At 39.4% G+C, this 19,041-nt stretch overlaps 1 protein-coding gene across 2 annotated transcripts; it reads right to left on the reverse strand.

Moving 5' to 3' along the window:
* Positions 1–7,545: 7,545 nt before the first annotated feature.
* On the reverse strand, positions 7,546–8,784 carry LOC107558843 (uncharacterized). Of its 2 annotated transcripts, none has more exons than XM_016242533.1 (3): positions 8,710–8,784; positions 8,476–8,588; positions 7,546–8,329 (listed from the first exon to the last, which is right to left on the reverse strand). In XM_016242533.1, exons 1-3 carry the CDS (start codon positions 8,710–8,712, stop codon positions 7,681–7,683), a joined length of 765 nt encoding a protein of 254 aa, XP_016098019.1. In that variant the 5' UTR covers positions 8,713–8,784; the 3' UTR covers positions 7,546–7,680. The 2 variants fall into 2 exon arrangements, with proteins under 2 accessions (XP_016098019.1, XP_016098018.1); XM_016242532.1 differs by having other exon boundaries at positions 8,476–8,590; positions 8,706–8,784.
* Positions 8,785–19,041: the final 10,257 nt, after the last annotated feature.

Consider the following 19,041-nt stretch of genomic DNA (forward strand, 5'->3'; position numbering starts at 1 on the left):
GACCAGCTAGAGTTTGTTTATTGAGTGCGCAGATCAACCACCCAATAAAGCATTACAATAATCTAACCTTGATGTCATGAACGCATGAATTAACGTTTTTGCATTTGAAATTGAGAGCATAGGTCGTAATTTAGATGAAAAATGCAGTTTTACAAATGCTAGAAACATGGTTTTCAAAGCAAAGATTGCTATCAAATAGCACACCTAGGTTCTTAACTGACGACGAAGAATTAACAGAGCAGCCATCAAGTCTTAGACAGTGTTTTAGGTTATTACATTCAGAGGTTTTTGGTCCAATAATTAAAACCTTAATTTAGACCTAAAACCTAATTTAGATTTAAACCTAGAATTTAGCAGTAGAAAATTACTAGTCATCCAGTTTTTATATCAACTATGCATTCTGTGTTGAGTGTCATCAGCATGTGAAAGCTAACACCAGGTTTCTTGATGATATCTTCCAAGGGTAACATGTAAAGCTTGAAAAGCAACAGTCCTAGTACTGAGCCTTGTGGTACTCCATACTGCGCTTGTGATTGACATGATACCTCATCATTCACTGCTACGAACTGATGACGATCAGATAAGTAGGATCTGAACCATGACAATGCAATTCCACTAATGCCAAAATAATTTTGTAGTCTACTCAAAAGAATGTTGTGGTCGATAGTGTCAAACACAGTGCTAAGATCCAGTAGCACTAATAAAGAAATACAACCACGATATGATGATAAGAGCAGGTCATTTGTAACTCTGATGAGAGCAGTCTCAGTACTATGATACGGCCTAAATCCTGACTGAAAATCCTCACAGAAACCATTTCTCTCTAAGAAGGAACATAGCTGAGAGTATACTGCCTTTGTCACAGTGTCTGGTTGTGGTGCCCTGGACTGGCCACTTGAGGGCACTCTCCCGTTTTTATGTTATATGTGTTGAACTCCATTTCCCATAGTCCCTTGCTTGTCATTCTGTTCTGATCATTAGCACCTGGTTATCAGTTCCGATCATGTTCACCTGTTATCAATTACTCATTATCCCTCTATATATACCATGCTCACTCTGTCTGTCTTTGCTGCTAGATTGTGTATTGTCTTCTGAGTTCTTAGTTGTCTCATGTTCATCATGTTTCCTGTTCTCTCTGTGTTGGATTACCTTTTGCCACATTTTAGTTCTGTTTTGTTAATTTGTTACTTTCATTAAACTGCACATGGATCTTACCTTGTTTTCCCTGGCATTCCGTGACAGAATCTAGCAGCCACTACAAGATCCAGCAGCTAGGCTGGGTTTATTGGAGTGTGGACTATGGACATTCGTATTGTTCCTCCTACTTCGAAGGAGCGCAAGGCTCGGCTCCAGATGTTGGTGGATCTTCGCCAATAGGGGATGGAGATTGGAGGTTTCGCTCAGTCCTTTTGGAACCTTGCGGTAGGGATGGGACTTTATGACTCTGATTTAAAAAAGATTTTTAATGATTGCTTAGACAACCCCGTGCCTCCTCAGGAGATGGATGGGCTTAAGTTTCTTGACTTTTGGGGTCTCATGGAGTATCTCCGTTACCGCAACTTGGTATTGTCATTTCGGTCTGAGTCCCTTGCAGTGCCCCCGGAGATGCCAGAGCCCGCTCCAGTCCGGGAGCTCACAGAACCCACCACCTCTATCCTTCAGACTCCCACTAAGCGGCGGAGGGTGAGAAGGAGAACGGGAAGAGTCCGTTCCCCATTACTCACAGAGTCCACTCCAGAGCCCGCTCCAGTCCGGGAGCTCACAGAGTCCACTCCAGAGCCCGCTCCAGTCCGGGAGCTCACAGAGTCCACTCCAGAGCCCGCTCCAGTCCGGGAGCTCACGGGGACCGTTGCGAAGCAATCGGCTGGTCCTGTTGCAGCCATTGAGGCTGTTACTAACCTCTCTCTGCTTTTTTTTCCAGTTTCTCCTGAGTTTCTGAGGATTCCGTCCTGTTGCAGCCATTGAGGCTGTTACTAACCTCTCTCTGCTCTTTTTTTCAGTTTCTCCTGAGTTGCTGAGGATTCCGATTCCGCTCTGGTTGCCCGCCGGGGTTTTGGTTTTGCAGGAGCCTCACTGGCTCATTCCTCCAGCTCCGTCCTGGCTATCTGCTGGGGTTACTGTATGGTTGGGGCCCTGCTGGTTCGTCCTGCCGGCCTCCACCGTGCCGGTTCTGCTCTTAGACCCTGGTCTACCTCTGTTCCCTGACCCCCTTCCTTGGCATGGTCCTGGCCCGCCATCCCTCCCCCTGGTCCGCCTCAGTTCCACCTCCCTCCTGAACTTTTATGTTTTCTGGTGGAGCGTCTGGTATCTGCTCCATAGAGGGGGGGGTAATGTCACAGTGTATGGTTGTGGTGCCCTGGACTGGCCACTTGAGGGCACTCTCCTGTTTTTATGTTATGTGTTGAACTCCATTTCCCATAGTCCCTTGCTTGTCATTCTGTTCTGATCATTAGCACCTGGTTATCAGTTCCGATCATGTTCACCTGTTATCAATTACTCATTATCCCTCTATATATACCATGCTCACTCTGTCTGTCTTTGCTGCTAGATTGTGTATTGTCTTCTGAGTTCTTAGTTGTCTCATGTTCATCGTGTTTCCTGTTTTCTCTGTGTTGGATTACCTTTTGCCAAACCTTTTGTTTTAGTTCTGTTTTGTTAATTTGTTACTTTCATTAAACTGCACATGGATCTTACCTTGTTTTCCCTGGCATTCCGTGACAGCCTTCTCTAGTATTTTTGACAGAAAAGGGAGATTTGAGATTGGTCTGTAATTAACTAATTCTCTAGAATCAAGTTGTGTTTTTTAATGAGAGGCTTGATAACAGCAAAACAATGGGTTATTATGGGCAAGTGGAGAGCGAACTGATTTGCATTCTCACCAGGCTCTGGAGAATCTCGGCTTGGCTTGGTTGGCTCTGGAAGAGCCTGCCCGTTGCCGTTTAGACTAATAATGCCTGCTGGGCTGTCGTCAACAAATCTCTCACTAGAGACGATACCATTTTTTTCTCAGAGGTTCACGATGAACTCACCAAGGTGTGGCATGCTCCTACTCGGCACGTGTCCACATTTATAATTCTGCCGCGCTCACCTCTGTTGATGGCGCTGAAGTAAGAAGGTGTGGCAAGCCCCCCCTCGAGATGAGGCGGTCGCTGCACACCTCGACCTGCCATCTGCCTGGCAGATGTGAGCGCTTCGTTGCAGCTCAGAAGTCATCGCAGGTCATGCGCCACTTCCTGCCTAAGCGCTCCAGCCCTGTGGAATGAGGCTACTCGCTCCAGTTCGCTCACAGGCCACCTTGCTTCAGAGACATTGTTCAAACTTCGGTAAAGGACAAGAATACTTATGTTCTCCGGTCTGAAGTGTAAACTCTGCTTGCAAAAGAAACCATGGAAATGGTTCCTCTAGCAAATAGCGAGTCAGGCTTTTACAGACGCTACTTCCTCGCTCCAAAAAACCTAAGCACTTTATGAAGTGTACAGACGTGGCTCCTTCCCCTATGAGACAGATGGGAATCCACATTATGAATTACCTGAACGATTGACTGGTCTTAGACAGATCAGGATAGGAATTCATCACTCACTGGTCGCTACTGCTTAGCCACCTGGAGCAACTTGGAGTAAAATTCTATTTCCAGTGAGTAATCTTTCTGGGGACAGTTATTGATTCTGCCCAGACGCGGGCATGGATTACACCGGAACACTCCCTGATAATTCATGGGCTAATGGTATCATTCAGACTTCTCAGGGCTTTCCAGAGAATACTCCACCTCATGTCAGCTGCTTCCTCTGTGATTCCTGTATTGGTTCAAAAAAATGTTTGTCAACAAAGTTTTTTCCCCTGACTAAAACGAGATGATGACGAGACGTTAATAAGGTCATTAAACGATAACTGAGACTATATCAACATGCAATAGTGTTGACAAAAAAAGAGGAAACTAAAATGTAGTTAAAAGAATGAAAACTTTACAAAAACCTTTAATTTTTTTTTTAAGTGGAGCCAAAACATTTCAGACTGCTGTAAAATACTCTATTATGTGAGCGTTCATGTTTGCGGTTGCCAGATATCAACAGCTCAAATCCCTCAATCAGAGCATTTCTGTTATTAAATGAATACATACTCTGCCCAGCTTTATGCAATCTGGCAACCATTCACACATGCTCTCTCTGCAGAGGCGCCATGATCGCTGGAGATCGGCGATCTCCATTTGAGGTATTCTGCTTAAATTAAAGTGTCATTTAGCCAGTCTGTGTTGTCATGGATCTCGACTGTATTGTTTGCGATTTGTGGTTTGCTGATTGTAACGTTACTTACCTCTGTGCGGCATAAGTATTTTTTGCCGTTGTTTTAAAAGAGAAACAGTAATGCTATTTGGAATTATTGGAATTACTATTATGAATTTCTCTGTTATAATATTTGAGAGTAGGATTTTGTTACACCAGTTTTCATTATGTAGACAGGGCGGCTGTATGTCTAAAGTCTTTGGTGTTTATTTAGCCCAGTGATGGGCAAACTTGGCCCTTCCAGGCCACTTTCCTGCAGAGATTTGATCCAACCCTGATAAAACTCACCTGCCTGTAGCCTTCAAGTAGTCTTGAAGACAATGGTTAGCTGGTTCAGGTGTGTTTGATTAGGGTTGAGGCTAAACTCTGAAGGAAAGTGGCCTGGAAGGACCAAGTTTGCCCACCCCTGATTTAGCCTCTAATCGATATCCTGTTATAAATCTGTACACTAGATTACTTAAAATAAACCATGCATATGAGTCAGTATTCTATTAAATTGTGCTTATTGGTGAAAGAGAAACTTCTGATGAAATGTAAAATAAAATTTACCCAAATAATCATTGCAATTAAATTGAGCAAAATAATAATGTTTATCATTATTACTTCATTTATAAAGTAAGACGAAAATATCAGAATCAGAATGAGTTTTGTTGCCAGGTATGTTTAGACATACGAGGAATTTGTTTTAGTGACGAAAATGTTTACGTTTTCATCATTAAAAAATATTTCGTCACTAAAAAATATAACGAAAATGTGTAAGTTTCCACTGACTAAAACTAGACTAAAATGCTCAGACATTTAGTCAACTAAAACTTGACTAAAACTAAAACAGGACAAGTTGACTAAATATGATAAAAACTACAAGTTACATTTGACTAAGACTAAATTAAAAATAGCTGACAAAATGAACACTAGTTTAACCCAGCCGTCCCGTTGGGACTGACCTCCAGATGGAAGGTAGTCACAACAGATGCCTCCAACTTGGGTTGGGGAGCTCTGTACGAGGGCAGGCTGGCATTCAGATTCTGGTCAAACCTGGAGTAGCGCTTACACATCAACTGCCTCAAGAAGATGGCAGTTTTTTTCTGGCCCTAAAAACTTTCCTGCCGGCCTTAAGGGGGCACCAAGTCCTGTTCCGCTCAGACAACACGACAGTGGTAGCCTATATCAATCACCAAGGCGGTCTCAGGTCATGCTCCCTTCACAGGTTGGCTCGGAGCCTAATGTTATGGGCACAGAGCAAACTCCTCTCACTCAGAACAGCTCATGTGCCGGGTAAACTGAACCAATGGGCAGACATGCTGTCTAGAGACAATGTATCTCCAGGAGAATGGAGTCTACATCCTCATATGGTTCAAATGATTTGGTCTGTCTTCGGGAGAGTAGAGGTGGACCTCTTCGCCTCAGAAGACAACTTTCACTGCCCAATTTATTTCTCGAGACAGCGAGATGCCCTGGTCCATGATTGGCCCAACGCTCGCCTGTACGCCTTCCCTCTGATTGCCCTGCTTCCTTAGGTCATCAGATGGGTCAGGGAAGTCGGATGCTCAGTTCTCCTGGTGGCCCCACTCTAGAGGAATCAGATGTAGTTCCCTTGATGAGATGTAGAGTTGATCCTGCTGCTATCGGCAGCTCCTTGGCCAATACCACTGAGGAAGGACCTTCTCTCGCAAGCAAAGGGCATGATTAGGCATCCTCGGCCAGAGATGTGGAGCCTTCATGTTGGCCCCTCGACGGTAGACTTTGCAGCTCCCCACGAGTGTGATGAACACAATTTTAGAGGCTAGATCACCATCTACAAGACGCCTTTACACCCTTAAATGGTCAGTCTTCATTGACTGGTGTACAGCATGGAGCCTGGACCCGTCCTCTTGTGGCGTGTCCCACGTGGTAACCTTCTTCCAAGAGCTTTTGGATAAGGGGTGCACCCCTTCCACACTCAAAGTCTATGTGGCAGCCATCATGGCGAATCATTCTCTCGTGGCTGTCCAGTCAGTTGGCAGAAACGACTTAGTCGTTAAGTTTCTGAGGGGAACTCAGAGATTAAATCCACCTCTCCCTCATACTGTGCCTACTTGGGACTTGTCTATAGTCCTCATGGCCCTACGGGGCCCTCTCTTTGATCTGCGGTCAAGCAAGTGGGTGACTTGCAAGTACTGTCAGTCAGTGCTTCCTGTCTTGAGTTTGGGCCTAACGAATGTAGAGTCGTCCTCAAACCGAGACACGGCTATGTGTCAAAAGTGCTCTCTACTCCGTTCAGAGCTCAAGTTATCACCCTTCTAGCATTCCCCATTGCAGAAGGTGAGCAGGGTATGCTTCGGAGGCCGCTCTAAAGGGCTGCCGGTCACGAAGCAGAGACTTATCGCGCTGGATAGTGGATGCTATAGCCTTGGCTTACACCTCAACAGGCTTGCAGTGCCCTATAGGTGTGAGGACCCACTCCACCAGAGGAATGGCCTTCTCATGGGCTTGGTTCAGCGGGATTTCTTTTGGTGAGATTTGTGCGGCCACTGGTTGGTCGTCGCCGTCTACCTTTGACAGATTCTATAACTTGGACATCCCTGCCCTGCTGGCATGGATTTTGTCTGCTTAAATTCAGTTTCCCCATAGCGTCAGCGATGCAATGCTCATTCCCTTATCTCAGGAAACCGAGGTTACATTAGTAAACGGAGCGTTGTTTTAATGTTTTTGTTAGTTCTTCCTGTCTGTTGTTTTTATTTCCTATTTATTTATCCTATATTTATTCATTTTATTATCGGTGTCTTGTCTTGTCACTGTCTTCTGTTTGTGCTGTGGAAGCTTCTGTCACCAAAACAAATTCCTTGTATGTGTAAACAAAGTAAAGCTCTTTCTGATTCTAAATTAACTGGTTTTATTCAAGTCAAAAGTATTATTTAACATCACTGAACCGATATGTACATTAATTTATTCCAACAAAACAAAATATAAATGTTAAATCAGGTGCAAATAGCACTTTAAGGTAACACTTGCAGGTTTCCACTTTTTACAATTTGTTTCTGGCCCCATGAATTATGCACTGACCTTAAATCGCTATCTAGTGACCATTTCTCTACATAACAGACTTAATAAATAGGCAATTTTATTGCGTCTTGCATGCTAAATAAATGACATTAAATCTTTGAAAGAAGCTTTCAACAGCAAATAAACTAGATAAGCATGAGTAGAACTTAATATGTTTGCAAAGTTACACAAATTTTAATAAATATTTTGGCAGTCGACAAAAGACACATGTAGGCACCATGATTATTTTTTATTAGGCACTGAACAGGTGTTCAAGAATAATAATTCAAAGATGTGTGTTTACGGTGAGCAATAATTTTGATTTCATAGCCCAATGTATGCTGGGCAAAGAAATTTTAGGAAAGATACAAGGCGCAAATCATTCATTAACACGCCAGCTTTTGATCACTGACAAAAGCATTTTCTGGAAATACAAAAATATTGATTTCTTTTCAGGCAGACAGAAAGGAATTACCTTCCCAGTGTTTTTTTCCACACATTTCTGACATTCCATCACGTTTTTTCTATTACACCGATAAAGAGGGACTTCTGCATTAATCTGTAGGAGATCTTTTTCCATATCCTTCCTCCAGGCGTCCTTCTGCCAAATCTTTTCAAAGACAAAAACATTCATTCCTTCTTTTCGCATATTTTTCCAGTTCGAAAGGCCATCCAAAATATTGTCTGTGCTCTGTATGCACTTTGTCACACAAGGTGAGTTGTACGAATAGAAAACTACACAGCTATTCTGATCTGTCTTTTTTAGAAGTTTGTCCATGGGAGAATTACCGAGTGGATAGAGCAGAATATGCTCAGAATGTTCCTTTGTCGTTCCATTTGGCCTCGTAGCTATGACATTGCTTGACGTTGTGCAGAGGACACATTTCTCTCCTTTAGTGATAACATCTTTTACATATTTTGCATCCTCCTTGCTGAACACAGTCTCGATTACAGCTCCTTCTTTCGTACACTGATCCTGTGGGACAGAGATCGCTATTGCATACTGAGCATCAGCCTTTGGCTGGACACTGTAAGACAACACAATATCACAATTCTCATGAAGCACTGTATTTACCTTGTTCATCGTGCATTTTTTACATTCAGACTGCATGTAAATGTATATTTACTCATTTAAAACTGAACTATCGATACACTTGATAAAAAACTGACTTACTTGACATCAAAATACTGGATCATATTAGCCAGGGCAGCAGGGCTCACATCGCCCTGAATGCTTTGAACACACAGATGAAGCAGGCAGAGGACGATGAGACCCCTCAACAATGCCTAAAGTGAAAACATCACTTATTTCAGCACAAAACCTGTGTTAAATTCTTGCAGGGGTGATATGAAGGACAAGAGTGTTTAACAATAGAAAAGAGAGTAGACTAACTGAATTGAAACTTACCATTGTGACTGCTTGAATTATGAGGAAGAAGATGCTTATATTTTCAGATCTGAAGCGCTGTTGTTTCTCTTCTGATATGCTGATGGTCAGGAGGAATTGCGGCATATATAAAGACCTCACTGGTTAATAATTTACAAATCTGCTTAGTGTTTAACTAGAGTGGTTGAGATTTTGTGCTTCTCACTTTTGTTTAAGATAACTGATAACAGGCCCAAAACTGTGAACTAGTTTAGATCTTCTGCATTGACTTGTCAGACTTGTCATTTAATGGCAAAGCTCATTGTTTTTGTCATACCATCACTGGAATTTTGGATTTATGATATGTATTTAAACCAAACTGGTTATGTACCAGACATATTTTTTCCCCCTGAAGTTTAATTGAAGAGCAACAATAGATCAAGTGTTCTTCTCTTGACTTTGTTCGTGTTTCACTGAAGTTTTTTTTTTTTTAACCTTTGGCCGATACAAGCGGCATCAAGGTTTATTCACACCGGTTAGGGCTGTTATTGTACACTTTCAGTGTCAAAAGATCGATTTCAATATGTGGACAGACAATTTTCTTGTTACTGGAAGTATATGACATTGCATCTGGTTTGGACTTGTTGTCGCATATTTTATAAAAGGCAAACATTAGAATTTAAGGTGCCTTTTTACGGGGACACAGGAAGTGTCCTTATAAACCATGTTTACGTTGCAGTACCCATGTAATTATACACATTTGTGTCCTCATAAACCATATACTAGAACACACACACACACATACTATTACTTATATGCACAGTGATGAATCGTTAATGAACAGTGTTGTGGAGCCACTGCATGGACAAAACAAGTTTTATTTAGGTCCAATACATACAGTGATGTGAAAATCATTCATTAATATACAAAAACAGTATGATTATTGACATTAAATGTTTTTTTAAGACACACAGTTTTGATGTAACTTCTCACTGCCAGCATCTCCACACTTATAACATTGCATTTGATTATTATTCTTTACACATCGATAGAGAGGCACTAGATTATTCATCTTTGCAAACTGCTTTTCCAGATTCTCTGACGAAGCACTCGAGTCACCATGCCAGATCTCTTGGAAAATGAAAGCTTTAATCCCAGTTGTCTGTGTGTTTAGCCAGTTTGAAAGGCCATATGTAATACTGTCATCTTTACCGTTTATGCATTTTGTTATGCAAGGTGAGTTGTAAGTATACAAAACAACACACTGATCATCATTTATCATGTTCAAAATTTTGTCCAGGGGAGATGTATTTGCAGCATCTTTAGGATAGATAAGAATATACTCAGAATGCAGTGTTTCTTTAGAAGAACTAATTTGGATCCTACTCGGCTTTGTAGCAGTTAGACTGACTGAGTCTTTGGTGACTTCATATATCCTTTGTTGACTATTGGTCTTGAAATCATTGAAGGCATTTTTCACTTCATCCGTGCTGAAGACTGAATCAAGACTAAACTTGTCTGTGCACTGTTGATATGGGACCCTGATGACTACAGAATACTGATTAGGAATGTCATGCAAGGTTGGCTGTAACCTAGATGACAAATCACAATATTATTACAGTTTTTAAAAACTCAAACTTGTTTTTGAGAGAGAAGCAATTTAATTGTTTTGCTGCTTTTGTACATTCAGCATTAAAACATTTCAGGATTTTATTTATTTTTAACTCATAACTCACAAATATTGACTTACTTGTCATCAAAATACCAGATCATTTTAGCAAGAACCTCAGTGTTCACTGGCACCTGATCGCCTTGAATACACAGATGAAACAGGCAGAAGATGAACAGCCTCAGTGGCACAGATGCCTAAATTAAAACGACAAACCTGATAAACAAAATAACAAGCAACAAAACTAAAAAACCATGATGGCCATGCTTACCATGATGAATGTTAGAGAAGGGAGACACTTCTGAGCACTTCAGAGATGATGTGTCGGGTCCCATCCCACTGAGAGAATATTTATTCTGGGATCAGCCATATGCAAATTAACTACTTGTCATTTTTAAAAGGGGAGGTTGTATAAATGTTCGTTAAACTGTTTGACATTTGAATGCAATTCAGTTAATATCATATCATATTGCAAATTATAGTGATAAACTTAGTAGAACAAACTAGTAGTATAAGAACTCAAACATCATAACAATGAATGTCCTCTCTACTGGATTCCTGCAATAGACTCGCCCATCACTAATGAGTCAAGTCTCATTCATTTATATAGCGCTTTCTGTTACAAAGAAATAAACTGTAAAATAAACAGTAAAAATTACTTTACTTTCTGCTGTAAAAAAGCATTCTGAAGATAGTGTCATTATCCAGTTCAGTTCAGTTCTCATCCAGTAGTGTCATCTTTGGTCTCATCTAGTGTCAGTACAGTCAAAGGTAAATTTTTTAAGCCCCAACTGATCAAACCAAAGGACTTTGTAAATATTGGACTAGGTAATATACTGTACTAGCAATACTTCTTGATTGCTCCAAGACTTCATACAGAAAGATAAATGCTTTTTTCAGCTCATTCGAAATTGAATCAACTGGATCTGCTTTGATTTCTGTGCAAAAGTTTTTTTGTAACTTGAAAGAATTTGTGTTAGTTCAGGTGTATGTAAAGGTCATTTTGCATTGAACCACCTGATACGAATTTGTCCTATTTTGCATTAATTGCATTTAACATACATAAATTTGACTTTGCAACACAGAAAATGCATCTTAAATGCGTTTGTTCTGTTGCTCTGTTGTCATTCTGTGTTCAAAGGTTTCAACACAATTAATATGTGAAAAAGTTAGCAATCCACAATGAACAGAAAATTAAATAAGCTTAAAATTATCTAAAAGTTTAGAGTAGACTAACTACGCACATCACAAACCTGTCTTTTTAGGCAAGTACCAGATATGGTTGTCATGTCATAAAATATTTTTAATACTACTGAATTTGTATTTAACGTGATCACAATTGAATAAAACATTGTAAGTTATGCTTTAATTTCCACTTTTATTCACACAGAGAATAAACTACATAGAGAAACCAAACAAAGAACATTTACATTATCAAAGAACATTATGACTTTTAAAAACTCACTAATCTCTTACATTGTGCGTATATCTGGACTTTGTTGTTTATGATGAGAGAATTTGCGAGAGTGCAGAATTCAGTCAGCGAGCACAGGCACTGAACAAATCTCCGGCGTTTCAGCAGTGACTAATCTGAACACCTCTGATTGGTCATTGCATTCATAAACTCAACGGAATCGTGTGTGATTGTTTATCATGCGCACCGCTGAAATAGATAAATAAATAAATAAATATTCACCAAAAAAAAAATAATGATGCAGCATGAGCCGATAAATGACACTTTTCATTACAGTTTCACATTATTCACTTTATTTCGCTTAAGTGACTTTCACTAATGTGACTGAAGTAGGGAGAGTGGGAGGTAAGCCATCAGTAGCCCATTTAGGAAAAAAGAAGAGGGGAAATGTGCAAAAGATGGTATCTTTGCAGCTGTCACGCTAAAATAGGCTAAAATATCACTAATGTTATGCTATGTTATTACACAAAGGGCAATAACATAATTTGTTCTGTCCAGCTAGCTTACATAACCACACAGTAAAATGTAATTTTGTAATATAATGTAATTTATTTAAATAAACGTAACATCACTCACTTTATTAATGTTTTTACTGTACAGTTGTGCAGTACATTTGTATTTATTTAATATATACATTTATATATACACATTTGTAATAATATAAATCTATACTTTTAAATAAAAAAAGCAAAATTTATGTTAAATTAATTCTATTTAGGGGTGGCAGAAGGGGTGGTTCGTCCAGGGTGCCATAGAAGCTAGCTCCGCCACTGCCTGACAAGGTTGTTCATCATTGGTGCATGTTGACATTGCTTTGTTATATGCATTACAGTTTTATTCACAAATCGATAGAAGGGAACATGACTCACAATCTCTGTAAAGCTTTTTGCAAGATCAGAGCATCTATGGCCACTTTCATCAACCATGTAAACTTTCTTGAAAACCAAGGCTTTAATTCCAGTGTGATTTTTCAAGTTTTCAAGGATTGGTATAATGTCATATCCACCTGACATCTTTTTACAGGGAGAGTAGACGGTGTAGATGACAACACAGCTATCATTTTCTCTACGTTGTAAGAATTTTTTAAAGGTTGAGAATGAGTAATTTTTGAGCAGTGCAGACACTGACTTACTTGTGCAGTTTTCTGATTTTTTACAATCACAAAGACAAGGTCCTGCTGCCATGAGGTCTTCACTCTTGTAAAATTTATTTTTTGTTATTTTCCTGAGTCAGGAAGTTCTCATTTAAAGGATCACTAAATGTGAGCCAAAATCATCACAATTAAAAGAACCAAAGACTTAAACTACTTCAGTCTGTGTGCATTGAATTGATTTAATAGACGAGTTTCACAATTTGAGTTGAATTACTGAAATAAATAAACTTTTCCATGACATCTAATTGATTGAGATGCACCTGTATGTCAAACTACAGCGATGTAAAGTTTTGCCACCTGTAGTCACACACTTCGCACAGCCCTTGCAACGGGCCACAGAACACCCTGAATAGATGGCCAGCTAACGATGTGAAGGAAAACAGACTCACTCAGTAGTTTTTAATGAGACACATGAAGCTTATTTGTCACAAGATTTGAGAGCAGACAGCAGTAGGTTACTTATTGACATCAAAATGCATTTTTCTACATTTTGCTATGAGTGTTGACCTCACACATTGACTTAAACATTTAAAAAGCAGCTGAATGCATTAACGTGTTAAGTACAAAGACATTTTTAAATGAATTATGATTAAAAAATCTATTGACGGGTCCAGTGTTTTTAAGTTGGAATTTCTGTTTTATTGGGAATCTCTGGTTAAACATAGTATATTACTTTAACATTCTTTTTTGTTTTTGCATCCTGTTGTACTGTAAAAAAGCAAAACGACCTGAAGCTTGAACTCATTGTAACTCATATTAATTCATGCGATAGCTGGAGTTAGACAGTGCGCGTCTATGGGAGAGTTTCCTTCACCTTCACAAGCATAACACTCATTCGCACTCACACAGCGGTAGAGAGGAACATGAGCCACAATCTTCTTGAAGTTCTCTTGAAGATTTTCCTTTGTTTTGTCTGCCCAAAACATATGCTTAAAGACAAAAGCTTTTACTGAACTGTGCTGTCGCCAGTTCTCAAGACCAGACAGAATGTTATAAGGGCTGGACTCATTAAGGCAGGATTTAACACAGGGAGATTTGTACGTGTAGAAGATAGTACAGCTGTCTTTTCGTTTATTCAACAGGTTTGTCATGGGTGGTATGGGAAGGTTTTCGGTAGAAGTGAGTAAAAGACGCTCAGCATGTATGCTGAATCCATCAGACTTTTTATCACCTGCTACAATGAGCTCTTCACCTTCATAAAGTGGACGGATCATTTTCACATTTGTTCTCCTGTAGGCAGGAAATCCTTTTCACATTGAGTCCTAAGTACATTGATGGCGACGGCATATTGCTGTGGATCCCTGTTCACACTAAAAGTCTGATAGCTGGAAAACATGCAAAACATGCAAAACATTAAACTCAAGCAAACAACCTATGATATGTATGATACGAATATTGTTGCCTCCTTAACGTATTTTGCTATGCTTTTGTTCCTCTTTTGTAAGTCGCTTTGGACACAAGCATCCGCTAAACCCATAAACGTACATATTTTGCAGTAACATCAGGGAGACTTACTTCTGATCAAAGAAGCTTACAATACGACCAAGGGTATGAATGTCCACAGTAAGTGGCTCTGCACTTTGAGTCAAAAGAAAAAGCAGGAGGAGTCCTTTAAGTGTAGCCATGGATTTCTAGATTTATAGAATTGAAGACACAATTAAATAAGAAATACACCCAAAATAAGTTCAAAAATTGATTCAAATGTGAGAAATAAATAATCAAGCTAGACTGCCTAATGATGTTACTTACCATGGTTGCTTGTGCATTCACACTGGTGTCCTCACAGGATGTGAAGCACAACACCAAACACCCTGTGTTCATCTTCTCTCATGCTACCACAGCTGCATAAGCTTGTTTTCTTTCTCGCCAGAAATATTAACATGCCCCATAGTCTGTGCATGCATTTTTGAAAATGCTGTTCTTTAAGTATTTTTCTTTTCACTGTAAATACAAACACCCTTACATCTGCACATTTTACATTATACCTGCGAGGTCTTCCTGTCTTCTCCCCTTTGACCTTTTATGAGACACATGGACGTGTTTATGAGCATTACTGTGCTCTCATCTTGAAATGAAATTCACACACAACGTTTGCTAAACAGACAGAAATATTTATTTGTTCAAGCAGGAAGCTAGATTATTTTTCAAGTGCGTTTTACTAGTTCATCTAAGCATACTGAATTTCAAAACAAAAGGACAGCTCTTAATCACATATGCAAGGAATGAATGTTACTGCATAAAGCTTAGTTTTCTGGTGGAGGCAGACAGTGCGCGTCTATTCGAGTGTTTCCTTCCCCTTTACAAGCATAACACTGATTCTCACTCACACAGCGGTAGAGAGGAACATGAGCCACAATCTGCTTAAATTTGGTCTGAAGATCTTTGTTAGTGTCAAACTTCCAGAAATTCTTGAAGACAAAAGCTTTAATTCCATCATGTTCTTTCCAATTCTCCAGGGCCTTTAAAATGCTGTGGCTGCCTGTCGCATCCAGACACGTATCGAGACAGGGAGATTCAAATGTGTAGAAAACAGAGCAGCCGTCTTTTCTTTTATTCAAAAGCTTGGTCATGGGTGAGTTGTCAGCAGGATTCAGCAGGAGAGACTCTGAATGCATGTTGTATTGCTTCTTTTTACTGATTACAACCTTTTTAGTTCCTGCAGCGATAAGTTCTGCACCTTGGTAAAGTGCCTTTGTGTCATCAGTAATAGCATTTTTCACATTCACCGCATCCTCCTGAGTCAGGAAGTTGTTCTGTGAAGGATTGAAGTTCTGTTGACACTGATCCTTTGGCACGTTGATGGCTGTAGCGTACTGACGAGGATATTTATCTCCATCGACTCTCTTATAGCTGGAAAACAGTAAACGGGATCAGTACTGCTAAAGACACACACCCATCATGCCTTCTCATGTCTCTGCTTCCTCTTTGTTGCTCTACTTCCTCATGTCTTACTTTAAGAAACTCTTTAAACTCTAATTTTTATTAGATTTAATAGAAGACGACTTACTTCTCCTCAAAGAAGTTTATAATACTTGCAAGAGTATTGATGTCCACATTGTCACCTTCAACGCTTTCTGTCCAACCGAGAAGCAGAAAGAGCAACAGGAGTCCACTCAGAAACATAGTGAACTTCTAAAATCACAAAACACACACAGAGAAAAACTAAATAAATTCATAGATACCATGTGCATAGTTCATCAGAAACAGAAAAACTCATCCAAACCCATTGATAATCACTCACTTTCCTAATCTCAAATAATGGATAAAAGGCAGGGACTCAAAACTCAAAAAGCCAACTTTAGAAGAAAAATGCAAAACTCACTTTATAGTTCACACATCCAAATGTCTGATTAAGACCTTGAAGTTGATTAAAAAGTCACAATTTTTAACCTGTTAACTGTCACTGGCCCACCGGTGGGCCCATTTGTCATTACATGTTTTAAACAGTAATATCTTAGTCTGAACCTAAAGTAATCTTGACAAACTATGTATCGTTTGAAAGCTTAAAGACTCTAGTTTTCATATTTGGTGACTCATTTTTGAAATATTTTACAGAGCAACTGTAATTTATTAATTTGTAAGAAGAGTACACATCAGAGTCAGAGAGCGAGTTCTGACCTTTACTTTGAAATAGTGATGCACATATGAAATCATGAAAAATCAGTAAATACCTCCATTCATTTTCACGTCAAGTGTTCAAATGATTACACCCATTCTATTTTTGGAGAAAAAAAGGTCTAAAAGTGTTTTGAATATAAAGGAAAAAACCAATAGATTCTCAGTTTGTGATGCAGCGTGAACTGTAACATTGGTCTAAAGTTCGGTTCTTAGGTTTTTTAGAGGTTGAATTGAAATCAAATACTGCCATACTGCCCTTAATACTTCTGAATGTGATGTCTACTTCATAAGTATTGAGAAAAGTATGGAAAAACATGTTTCAGATCACTGAAACCATATATGGAAATAGAGGCGCCTATATGTGGTTACTAATGGGATTTGATGGTCATCTAGTGGGAAAGCTTGGTACTACGCTTAAACTAAATTTCACTGAAAGCTCATTTTTTGAGATATCAACTTCAAATTAGGAACACAACTTGTTCAGATTTTTAGAGTAAAACATGTTTTGTAAAATTTATATTTTATATAAAATATAAATATAAATATTTTAATTTTTACATTTTATATTTTCATAATCTTAAACTTCCATAACTTTTTTGTAATATAATTTGTATAACTTTTTTCACTTTTCTGTGCTCCAAAACATTCACAATTTATAACAATTTAAGTAGGAAATGTAATTTTCAGGTCTATGCGGAAAGTTACAAAAATACCAGGGCCCGGTTCCCCAAAACGTTCTTATCGCTAAGTAGTTCTTAACCTATTCCTTAACCTCTCTCTTAACATTATGGCACGATTCCCGACACGTTCGTACGCTAAGTATATCTTCTGTAAGTCACACTTTCGTAAGGTTGCTCTCTTCAGCTCCAGAGACTGGCGAGCGAGCTCATTTGCTTCGGTCAACTGGCGCTGAATGTCCTGCAACACGACCAACTTCTCCTTTTCAATGTTCACCAACTCTTCGCTACACCGACGTGGTGAGATTGTGGAGTGACGTCGTGATGTCGTGTACAGTCTATATTTTACGGATAACTTAAACTGTTAAAATAAATGTTACTGGAATAATTTGAGGAATGTTTCATTTGCATAGAACGTGTTGTCTTTCTTAACGCCGTAATGCACCTTCGCGTGAAGTGGAAAATCGATTCCTGAGCAATCGATTCCAACTAATTCAGCACCTTCACTTGGGACAGCGCCTCTGTAACGTCGAACGTAAGAGGCAGCGTGTTAAGAAGCTTCCTAAGGGACACTTCGGGGAACACACTTAGGAACATAAACAGCTTTGGTAAGATATATCTTTCGAGTCTTCTTAGCGCGCTAAGAGTGAGCGTTATCGGGGAACCGGGCCCAGATCATTTTAGCAAGAACCTCAGTGTTCACTGGCACCTGATGGCCTTGAATACACAGATGAAACAGGCAGAAGATGAACAGCCTCAGTGGCTCAGATGCCTAAATTAAAACGACAAACCTGATAAACAAAATAGCAAGCAACAAAACTAAAAAAACCATGATGGCCATGCTTACCATGATGAATGTTAGAGAAGGGAGACACTTCTGAGCACTTAAGAGATGATGTGTCGGGTCCCATCCCACTGAGAGAATATTTATTCTGGGATCAGCCATATGCAAATTAACTACTTGTAATTTTAAAAGGGGAGGTTGTATAAATGTTCGTTAAACTGTTTGACATTTGCATGCAATTCAGTTCATATCATATCATATTGGAAATTACAGTGATAAACTTAGTAGTACAAACTAGTAGTATAAGAACTCAAACATCATAACAATGAATGTCCTCTCTACTGGATTCCTGCAATAGACTCGCCCATCACTAATAAGTCAAGTCTCATTCATTATATAGCGCTTTCTGTTACAAAGAAATAAACAGTAAAATAAACAGTGTTGAAAAATTTAAACAATTATAAAATGACTTTACTTTCTGCTGTAAAACAGCATTCTGAAGATAGTGTCATTATCCAGTTCAGTTCAGTTCTCATCCAGTAGTGACATCTTTGGTCTCATCTAGTGTCAGTACAGTCAAAGGTAAATTTTTTAAGCCCCATTTCAAGCCCCAACTGATCAAACCAAAGGACTTTGTAAATACTGGACTAAATATACTGTACTAGCAATACTTCTTGATTGCTCCAAGACTTTATACAGAAAGATAAATGCTTTTTTCAGTTCATTCGTACGGTGGCCCAGTAGTGCAGCAGAACGAAATTAAGCCACAACACAACGGAAACAAGCCACAACACAAGGAAATCGCCACAACACAACAAAATTGCCACATCACAACAGAAACAAGCTACAACACAACCAAATCGCCACAACACAACGAAATAAAGCCACAACACAACAGAAACAAGCCACAACACAATGAAATTGCCACATCACAACAGAAACAAGCTACAACACAACCAAATCGCCACAACACAAAGAAATCGCCACAACACAACGAAA

The sequence above is a fragment of the Sinocyclocheilus grahami genome, unplaced genomic scaffold (genome assembly GCF_001515645.1).
Source record: "Sinocyclocheilus grahami isolate Dianchi unplaced genomic scaffold, SAMN03320097.WGS_v1.1 scaffold661.1, whole genome shotgun sequence".
NCBI classification, from domain to species: domain Eukaryota; kingdom Metazoa; phylum Chordata; class Actinopteri; order Cypriniformes; family Cyprinidae; genus Sinocyclocheilus; species Sinocyclocheilus grahami.

Bases quoted from the DNA above. Each gene is read 5' to 3' on its own strand.
- LOC107558843 (XM_016242532.1), bottom strand. The intron at 8,330-8,475 runs GTAAGTCAGTTT...GTTGTCTTACAG, and splicing joins ATCCAGTATTTTGATGTCAA to TGTCCAGCCAAAGGCTGATG.